The 10,819-nt window shown below is 35.0% G+C and overlaps 2 protein-coding genes across 3 annotated transcripts in view; one reads left to right on the top strand and one right to left on the bottom strand.

The window, feature by feature from the left end:
* LOC117113033 (cytosolic arginine sensor for mTORC1 subunit 2-like) overlaps positions 1-359 on the top strand; it is a 5,414-nt gene extending 5,055 nt beyond the window's left edge. The window contains exon 7 of the mRNA XM_033256256.1: positions 341-359. Within this exon, the coding sequence (XP_033112147.1) occupies positions 341-359 (19 nt within the window). The remainder of the gene's footprint in view (positions 1-340) is intronic.
* Positions 360-1,355: 996 nt separating this feature from the next.
* On the bottom strand, positions 1,356-10,561 carry LOC117113012. Of its 2 annotated transcripts, XM_033256223.1 has the most exons (3): positions 10,441-10,561; positions 6,196-8,585; positions 1,356-6,162 (listed from the first exon to the last, which is right to left on the bottom strand). In XM_033256223.1, the coding sequence occupies exons 2-3, from the start codon at positions 8,542-8,544 to the stop codon at positions 3,805-3,807; spliced, it is 4,707 nt and encodes a 1,568-aa protein (XP_033112114.1). In that variant the 5' UTR covers positions 8,545-8,585; positions 10,441-10,561; the 3' UTR covers positions 1,356-3,804. The 2 variants fall into 2 exon arrangements, with proteins under 2 accessions (XP_033112114.1, XP_033112113.1); XM_033256222.1 differs by having other exon boundaries at positions 1,356-8,585.
* Positions 10,562-10,819: the final 258 nt, after the last annotated feature.

The raw sequence follows: 10,819 nt of genomic DNA, 5'->3' as shown, positions 1-10,819 counted from the left end.
GGGAGTTTCAAATGCTTATTTAATTATCTACTAATATTTTTCTCCTTGATGAATTGTGGTTTTTCTCCCCAACGGGGAAGGGGGAAGAGGCTACCCCACCCTGATGCCAACACTGATCTATAACACCGAGTACACAATCTTAAAATACAATTGTTTATTTGGATGGAGCTTAGTCAGGTTTCTTTCTCGGAATCTTTGTCGTACAGGTACAACCAAAGTACTGATGGCTTCCAATTCCAGGATTACTTCACAAGCCTCATTATCAATTTATTGCATATCAATTGATTTGAATGTATTATTAATGTTGGCTAATAACTGAAATTTGCATTTTATCTTATAGGTTTCTGAGGTACATATAGAGAAATCACTGGAAATTTTAAAAAGCAAAGAGAGTCATCCTTAATTGAATTACCTGATTTGCCAACCACCAGGTCGCACCGACGCATGCACAATCCAGATGTTTCTATCCAACATACGATTGCAAAGCTCATCTGTATTTACCATCCCTGTGTCTTTTAGAAGTGTTTCTACAAAAGTGGTTTTCTTCCTACCTCTTATATCCATCCAGCGGTGAACCACTGAAGTATATTTTAAATGATTTTCCCTGTGCTGTCCTCTCGTCTTCAGGATACATCACCACTGCTTCTGTTGCTATATTATATTATTCATATTATACCCCTTTTACACTGTCAGCGGGACTCTGGAATAAACCCCCTTTTACAGTACTTCCCCGTTGTTGAAACGGGTTTCAAACACCGGAGTTATGGTGAGTGTAAATGGATGAAGGTCAACAACTCTGGTGTGCTGAACCCGAGTTCAACAAAGGTGAATGTTTTGAGAAGCTTCTAAGGAGTAGCCCCGTTGACATCGGAACACATCAGTGTAAACAATCCCCGACTTTTACAAACCGGGATTTTAACCATCCACTTAATTAAAATTATTCTTTTTTTTTTTTTAAATAATATAACTATTTGTATATTTTGAGAGTACTGTATTTAGTTAAAAATAATAAACATAATGTAAGTTATATTTTTGTTTAAAAATTAATTCGTTTTTTAGTGTTCAAATAAATTATGTTTTCCTCCTGCGATACTAAACTTGATTGCAGACTAATGAGCTAGTTTTTTTTTTTTTTTTTTCAAGAATGTCCATAGAGGACAGTGTTCAACACCGGTGTTCGTTGTCAAGTGTAAATAGGTGCAACCCGAGATCATCCCGCAGTTTCTTTGTTAAGTGTCAATGGGTTTTGGCTCCAGTGTTACACCAGTGTTTGTTTTGGCTTGATAGTATAAAAGTGGTATTAGACCTACTGTACTACTATGACAGACGTAAAATGCATTTCCGTTATTAGGTCCTCAGATTTCCGTAGTAAATGAACAATTTATCTTCCGGACCTCCTAATGATATAAGCATGGAGTTATAATCATTTGTGGAATTTCAAACAAACGGAACAGGGTTAAGATTTTTGAGCCACTTTTTCTTAGTAATTTATTAGTAATCCAATAAAGTATGAGTTTTCTAGGGACAATGTAACCAAAGATCCTGATGGAAAAGTCATTTGTTCTTGACTTATAGACCTACAGTATTTAAAATAGGCCTAACTACGGAAGTTCCGTAGTACTTGAGAAGAAATCTCCCATGACTGTGATGGTTACATGTCAAAACCAGACATTTCAAAACAGAGACATTTTGCAACGCAGGTTTCATTTTCATTTGTTTGGTATTTGCCATGTTTCTACATGCAGTGTCATTAACTATTGTGTCTGCAATCTAGCAACAGTGGTAGGCTAATTATTAGATTCATTTATATACAGAATAGATTAGAACAGATCCTTTTCTTCTATCCTTTGTGATAGAAGATTTGGATTGTTGGTACTTTGAAAAAGTGGTGAGGAATTAAAGGGACTCAAATTGGAGGGTGATCTGTATTTTACTACTGTAGTTGCAGAAAAAGAAACTTAAAATATAAGTCCAAGCATTAATTTTCTTGCTTCTACATTTTGATTTATTGTTAAAAAAAAAAAAAAAACCAGAATTGTGCTGATTAGCATGTTACCATAAAAGGTATAAATGAATAATATCTTAACATTAACGTACAACCTATTGAATACCTACTTAAAAATGACGAGTACTACTATATTTTCGAGGGTTTACTGTACTTGTATACACATATAAATGTTAAGATGAAAAGTTCATTGAATATTTTTGTATTGTATTCAAAATATGTTTGCAAGTGTCTTTTTTTTTTCTCCTAAAGCCCTGTCCAGACTATCAAATTTTATTTGACAAAAACAGGAGTCCCAAGTTGGAAGAATTTACTTCCGTAAGATCTGGTTAATTTTGTTTTGCTGCGCATCCACACTGACTTCCGTGAGACAATTATTGAAAGAAAGGGGTAATAAAGTACAAAACATGCAAATTTATTTAATTTGCGGGAAGATGGGTTAGTTTCCGTGAGAAATTTGCTTGCTTGCGGGAGACTGCCCCAATTTTCAGGAGACTCGCGTGACTTGGGTACCCTGTCAAAGAAAACTTGATAATCTGGATTTGTCTAGAAAACTCAGACCACCCGAAAGCAAGGAGATTCAAAATAAACAAATTAATCAGTTAAAGCAATGGACCACACAAACCCACATCACCTAAGAGTACATTATGCCATGATTATGGTGAAATTTTCTTTTGTTCAAATTAAAGAATCTTCAGATTTACTAGATAGAATGTAATACCGTAACTGGATTGGGCCAGGGAAGCCCCTGGAAACATTTTAGGTGTTGTTTAACCCTTTTTACTTATACAGTAATTTGCTGTTTTAGTTCAAACTTCCCTCTGAAAATAATGGTATAACAATTTAAATACCCAAGTTTTCTAAAACTAGAAAACTCAGATCTGAGGATTCTAGATCTGAGTTTTCTAGACACCAAATCTGGATAGCTTTATGCAAAATACACTGCAGTCTCAGAGTCATATAACACAGTATAGTAATTACAAAACTGCAGCACTTCCCCCACGGATAGCTAATATTGATATAAGGTCCAAAAAAATATATACAGTAGTTAACATTAAAAAAAACCAAAAAAACATTTATTTAAAAACAACTGCTAACTCAACTCAACTATTAGTACTGTACTAGTCAATCTAAAATTGGGTTGGGAAGAGACCAGTGTAACACAATCATATACTGTACAGTAGAATTGAAATATTAAAACACAATGCACAGCTAATCAAGATGAAAATTTGTGTTAATACAGTTAAACTTTCCTAAGTCGACTTTCCCTACAGTACCTCAAATAATTTTCAATAATAAATAATAATAATTTTCAAAAAAAAGTCAAACTTATTTTACATGCCAAATTGTTGGGTTTTTCATTAATTAACAATCTATTTAAAGTCAAACAATTTTTCAATGGCATTTTTTATTTGACTTAGGCAAGTTCAACTGTATACATAACTGTAGTAAAATATTCTATAATATAGGTACAGCAAATTCAAAATATAAATAGTATACTTGGATACTGTAGTCTGAGTGATCCGAAATATCATGATGTCTTTTCATTACTATACAGTAGAGCTACCTACTAAAGCATCAGAAGATTGGTGGAAGAAAGAAAGCGAACATGTTTTAAATACTTGCTTGTAAGCATTGCATGGTCCATGTTATACAATATAAATACAATATATATTTAAACCTCACCATGTTTGAAAAATCAAGCCACCAGCAGATTTTGAAAACAGTACTGTATGTCAAATAATTAGCTTGTACTGTATAAATACACTGTAACTCTAAGATTTGGATTTTTGTTTTAACTACAGTAAAAGTGTTTCATACACATCTAAGTCACTCAGTACACTATCCAGCCTATCCATAAGGACCTGGTCCGATACCTTGTACTTCTTATTTTTACCAATCAGCCTTTTCCCTTTATTTTTCTTACTTCGTTTTCTTGGTAACCAGGGGCACTGGAAGGTCATTCTGCGGTTTAATTTTTTCCCCCCAATTTTTATACCATTTTCGTTTTGAGATACTTCAAAAATTGTCTCTAAAAGATTAGGTTTGGTTACTTTAGGACACCGACCACGGTTCAAATACAGTTGTTGAACTTCTGCAGTTGACATTGGTTGTGGTATTTCTAGAGTTTTTTTCTTCTTTTTAGGTACATTTTTTGAAATAACCGGTCTTTTACGTCTGGAAGACAGACGCTTTACAGGCGGGCCTTCTTCGGGATTGCAAGGTAAATCAAGTTCAGAATGAACCCGGACATCCACATCAGGTGGATCAGTGGCAGTAGTAGAAGCTGTTGTAGAAGATGATTCTTCAAATTTACCAATTTCAGATTCTAATACGTTTGGCACATCTACATCAGTAAACACTGGGGCTGTTTCATTATCAGATTTAATTTCACTAGGAACTGTGTATTCACAGACATCAACAAACATGTTCAATCTACCATTGTCAGTTTTTTCAACTTCCTCTTCCACAGTTTGCAATGACTCCTCATCACATGCTTCATCTGTTGGTTCCAAAATAGTTTCATAAGTATTCATTAATAATAAAGGTTTTCCAAAACTTGTTCTCTTGATCTTTCTGAATTTTCTCTGTGAAACTGCATGACATAGAGTTTCCTCTTCTTTAACACTTTTTGAGTTTTTTTCTCTAATGTTGCCAAAATCTTTCAAACCTTCTGATGAATAGCAAGAATCTGTATGTTTCTCTGTAGCTTGTTCAATTACAAGAGGGTTATCTTGTACAGGAATGCCAGCCAAACGTGCAGAACGCCTCCTTGATTTTTTTTGTTCATCTACTAAGAGTTTCTTTGCCCTTCTTTTCTTTGTTCCTCTTTTAGTGTTTGTTTCAGGCACTTCCTTGAAAATGTCCAAGTCGTCTAATCCATTTAACTCACAGAAATAATCAGCATCTAGAGAATAATCAACAGTTTTAGTCTCTTTCGGGATGGAGACGTGTGAAGAAGTACATTGTTTTTGAAAACTACTATCTGCATCAGAAGAGCCTTTAGCATATTTAGGACTAAACGTACTGACTGAAGTACAACCAGTATCAGAAGAGCTTTCAGTTTCTTTAGAACTGAAGCGGTTTGGAGATGTAGAAAAAGGTTCTTGAAATGTATTAACTGTATCAGAAGAGGTTTCAGTCTCCCTTGGACTGACAATGCTCGGAGATGTACAAGATTTTTTTAATTTATTAGAAGCAGGTGAGGTAGTGGCAGGTTCTGTCAAGCCCCTTTTAATTTTTCTAGGACGACCCCTTTTCTTCTTCTGCAGCACTTGTTCATTTTTGTCATTTAAGTCAACTGGCTTCTCCATGCATGTTGATGAAGAACCAACTTCTGTACAATAGTGCATCACTGGACTGGCTTTTTTTCCCTTTGTTTCACCTTTAGTGCTCGTTTCAGTCACTTCCTTAAAAATGTTCAAGTCATCTAATCCATTGAATTCACATAAAATATCAACATCGCGTGAATTATCAACTGTTTTATTCTCATTCGGGATAAAGATGTGTGAAGAAGTACATGATTTTTGAAAACTACTAACTGCATCAGATGAGCCTTTAGCATCTTTAGGACTGAATGTATTGACTGAAGAACAACCAATATCAGGAAAACTTTCAGTTTCTTTAGGACTGAAGAGGTTTGGAGATGTAGAAAGCTCTTGAAATGTATTAACTGTATTAGAAGAGGTTTCATTCTCTTTAGGACTGAAAGCGCTTGAAGATGTACATGTTCTTTTAAATTTATTAGAAGCAGGTGAGGTAGTGGCAGGTTCTGTCAAGCCTCTTTTAATTTTTCTAGGACGACCCCTTTTCTTCTTTTGCAGCACTTGCTCATTTTTGTCATTCAAGTCAACTGGCTTCTCCATGCATGTTGAATAAGAATCAACTTCTGTGTACTGTTGCAACATTGGGCTTGCCAAATCTCTCTGAATACAGTTACCTCCTGAGAGTGAAGACATTTCCTTTAATTGAAGTCTCACTGATTTTCGCCTTCCCTTTCTATTACCATTTTTCTTCTTTCTTTTCTCTGTATTTTCATTAAATAAATGAAACTCTGTGTCCTCTAAGATTATTGTACCCTGTTCAATATTTGTACCTTCATATATACTTTGAGTTGTATTCCAAGATGATAAAATATTTTGCCTTGCTGTTTCACTATCAAGACTCTCAAATGTACCTGTATATTGACCTGTACTTGGACATACTGGTGCTTCAAATTCAACAATGTTTTTACTTTCGCTACATTTAGCAACATAATCATCACTTTTGCTATATCCGTCAACATCATTCTTAACATCTGCCTTGTCATTCAATTGTTGCAAATGAACAGTAATTTCAGTACCACTTGAGCAATTTTCAGAGGAATCAACATTGAACTTTTCTTTGTTCACAATGCACATAAAATGTTTATTTTGATCATAATGTAGGTTATCTGTTACCTTACTACATTCAAGTTCAATTGATTTCTCTGGAGAAAAATTTTCAACAATACGGTCATTTACAGAGTCTACTTCTGAAAGATGTTCATCTGTTGGCATTGGTCTTCTTTCATCAATTTTCTGTATGTCTTTTTCTGAAAGACAACAAGGCAGAACTTCATCACTAAGTCCACCTTTATTATAAAATTTATCAAAGACACCAATGCTAGAAAGACTAAAAACACCGTCTTCAGTATTTTGTGAATCTTCATTTTTTGTATCTACAAAATTAGAAGCTTGGGTAGAGTCTGTCATTACCACACTGCTGACATTGGGTACATTATCTGTTGTGCCTTTTGTAGATTTATGCTCCATACTGCCATTGTCGTTTTCAAGAATGTCAACAACATTTTGTGGAATGACAGAAATTCCTTTCACCATTCCTATGGAGACAACATTTTCAGTCTCTGGAAATTCTGGTATGTGTGAATTTTCTGAACTTTCAATATAATTTTCAGATTCAAAATTCCTCTCAAGACCATCCTTATTATCAGGTTCTAATTTATCCAAGAGACCAATGCTACTAGAAAGACTAACCCCACTGTCTTCAGTATTTTGCGAATCTTCATTTTTTGTCTCCAAAAAATCAGAAGATTGGCTAGAGTCTGTCATCACCACAGTGCTGACATTTGGGACACTAGCTGGTTCTTCTATTGTGCCTTTGGTAAAATTATGCTCCATACTGCCAGTGTCCTTTTCAAGACGGTCAACAAAATTTTGTGGAATGACAGTAATTCCTTTCACCATACCTATGGAGACAATATTTTCAGTCTCTGGAAATTCTGGAATGTGTGAATTTCCTTTACTTTCAATACTGTGTTCAGATTCAAAATTCCTCTTGACATCATCCTTATTTTCAAGTTCTAATTTATTCAAGACACCAATGCTACTAGAAAGATTATGAACACCACTGTCTTCAGTATTTTGCGAATCTTCATTTTTTGCCTTCAAAAAATTAGAAGCTTGGCTGGAGTCTGTCATCACCACACTGCTGACATTTGGCACACTAGCTGGTTCCTCTGATGTGCCTTTTGCAGATTTATGCCCCATATTTTCAGTGTCCTTTTCAAGAATTTCATCAACATTTTGTGGAATGACAGAAAATCCTTCTACCATATCTATGGAGACACCAATATTCTCCGTCTCAGGAAATTTTGATATTTGTGAATTTCCTGTACTTTCACCACAATTTCCAGATTCAAAATTCCTCTCAAGACATTTTCCTGTGTTTTTGCTATAATCAGTTATTGTTTCCTTAGGGTGGACAATTTCAAAAGTACTTTGTGTATTATGTTCAATTGATGGAATATGCTCAATGGCTTTCTCATTTACACCATTATCTTGTTTGCAATCATCATGTGGCTTGAGAAATTGTGGAGACCTGATACCTGCATTATTAATATTTAGTGATTTACAATGTTCTTTACTCTCCAAATCATGATCTGTATGAGTCTCATGACAAATGTTATCACATTCTTGTAGCCTTGTATTCTCTTTAATGTTAGAACTCAATGAACAAGTAGGCCTATCCTCAATATAATCCTCAGAAATTGTGGTAATTTCTAAGGCTTCTGGTTCCTCTGGTACTACAAATAATGGGAACATAGATTCCTGAAAATCAATGCTTTTGGCAGGGTCATCACCTTTGGTATCTGTAGGCAAATCATTTCCACTCCTACAGCTTTCACTTTCAGAATGCAAAATAGTTACTGACATATCACAGTGATCAAACATTTTACTTTCTTCATAGATACTTTTGATTCTTTTACACTTATTTTGTGATTTAATGGAACAGTTATCAGATGTTTTGCATGGTGTTCTAAATACAGCAGATGTTTTAGACCCATAGACAGATCCAAAATCTGTTAGCAGATCTTGATAGTAGGCAGTGGGAGTGGTGAACATCCCTAAGCTTCTTCTCGCAAACTTTGGCTTCAAAATTGATGTTGAAGGTGTATTAAATGCTTTCTCTTTATTAAAGCATTTTGTTGACTTGTTCTCTTTAGCCTCATCTTCTTGAATATCTTCCAGCATCTCTTCTACAATAGTATCATCAATCATCTTTTGTTTTGTGGTTCATTAAACACTGTTAAACATGAAATCTGAAACAAAATTTATAAATGTTAGCTTGAATTGGAAAATAGAACCAGCCAAAGCTTGGATTTGGTGTAAAACTTATAAGTACAGGTCTAGATGTGCAGTTTTTTGGAAATGCAGATTGGAATATGTACAAGAAAACTCATAACTTATTAAAGCCAGATAATAAAAATCAATAAAAACAAAGAATACAAGTGTCACAATTGGATGTAAATTTAAAACCTCTACCCTTGCATAGGTATTATTATTATGATGCATTCATGTTGTTGAATGGAGTGCGTTCGTTGTGCGTTCCTACCCTAGCCAGTACAAAAGAGAAATTTTATTCACAGGAATTTCTATTTCACTTTGTATGTTTGCACAAGGCTCCAAGGTTAGCATAGAAATAGGCCTAGGTTGATATATTGTGTTATCACAAGACTTTTATTAAATTAAATACATTCATTAAGTGCATACATTCAACATCGTCATACATGTAACATGCCAACATTTGAGTGATAAAAATCAGAACAAATTAAGATGTATGTGTTCCCTCATAGATTTTAAGCATTTTAGCGATTTGCGCCAACCGAGGGCTGGGTTTGTTGGGAGAGGGCGGAGGTGTCCCCCTCTCGCAAGGTGGTGGTCTGATTTGGATATGTAACTATTAATTACGAATTTGTAAAATTTAAATTATAGGCTAAATTCTACCATCCATATAAGTAGTGATTAGGCCTAGGTCTAGGCCCCCTACTAGGCCTGGTAGTAGGGCTAGCCTAGGCCGTATAGGCCTAGTAGTAGCTGGTCTAACTAAAAAATTCATTCTTAAATTAGAAGCTGGCCAAAATCAGGAGAACGATTTTCATTCAGTCAGGAGACCAGTCTCAAAATCAGGAGTCTCCTGGGCAAATCAGGAATCTTGCAGATCTATCTAGGTATGTTACAAGTGTGACGTCACACTTTCAATATTTTGGTCACTGTTTCATAGTAGCCTTGCACTTCTGTGTCATGGTGTTGGATTTTAAATAAATCTTTAAAATTGGGTATCTTGATTGGATATCAATTATGTCATTGATATGCAAATTAAAGTTTAAACAACGGTCATGCATTTGTTTTGTGTTCATCCATTGTTTATTTCCGCTGCAGTTGATGTCTGAAATTTATACGCGAATAAAATCCACTTTTGTGCTCAGGAAAGTACCGTATCGTACGCATTTGCCGTAAGTCTTACGAATTCCAATCAAATATTGGTCTTAAACAAACCCCGCCGCCGGCAAAACTGACAAAATTTGAGTAATTTTTTTTTTTTTAACTTGTAATAAATTTTACTATAACGATAACTAAACAATACATCCATCAACACAACATTCTACCTCCATGTGTCAATAACTACTGTATCTGAGATCATTATAAACTCATTGACATTAATCCATGATAGGCCTAGGCCTCTGCCATTTAATCCGACCAGGAGCCCTTGTTGGAGGCTTGGCGGCACCCTGGCCTGGTCCCCAGCCACTGTTCGTGCCTTTTCGGCATCACCCGATCTGACTCTTTGAAATTTCTCAATCAAGGTTGTCTGGTATGGTGTTGGCATGTACAGATATAACTACTTGCTAGCCTATGCTAAGCCCTAGTTAATCGACATAGGCACCAGTTGACTCTCTGTGTTGGACTCGGCGGTCAAGGAGGATATATGCGATGCATTGTGCGAGGCCTAGCCTACATATAGCGCCTGCGGCCTGTGTATGTATGGCTAGGCCGAGGCTAGGCCTAGCCTCGGAGGAGGAAGTATTGACAGGCTGGGCGAAAAAGGTATTAAAAAGTGACATTTAGAGATTCCAGATACATAACAAAATTCAACCTATTACAATGCTACCTCACCTTATATCAGCAATAACTGTAAAACTGATCGTAATCCTAAGTATAATTGTCAGGCGCAGCGAAACAAACCACAGGCATCACTTTTTTCAAATTTACAGCGATGTATGATGGGATAGCTGGGAAGATAGAAAACTGGTTTCTGGACAAAACGGCAAAAAACCAAAACGGCAATAAACCAAAACGGCTATGATATTGTATATTGTGTTCCCCCAATATTTCTTACTATTGAATTTGTATGTTGCATTGTTGTTGTTGTTGTTATTATTATTATTTTTATTATTATTATTATTATTATTATTATTATTATTATTATTATTATTATTATTATTATTATTATTATTATTATTATTATTATTATTATTATTATTATTATTATGAT

This window comes from Anneissia japonica, unplaced genomic scaffold (genome assembly GCF_011630105.1).
Source record: "Anneissia japonica isolate Jap-2015-1 unplaced genomic scaffold, ASM1163010v1 scaffold288039_len1115542_cov189, whole genome shotgun sequence".
NCBI lineage: Eukaryota > Metazoa > Echinodermata > Crinoidea > Comatulida > Comatulidae > Anneissia > Anneissia japonica.
The sequence above is the reverse complement of the archived record's forward strand: the minus strand, read 5'-3'. Positions and strand labels throughout refer to the sequence as shown.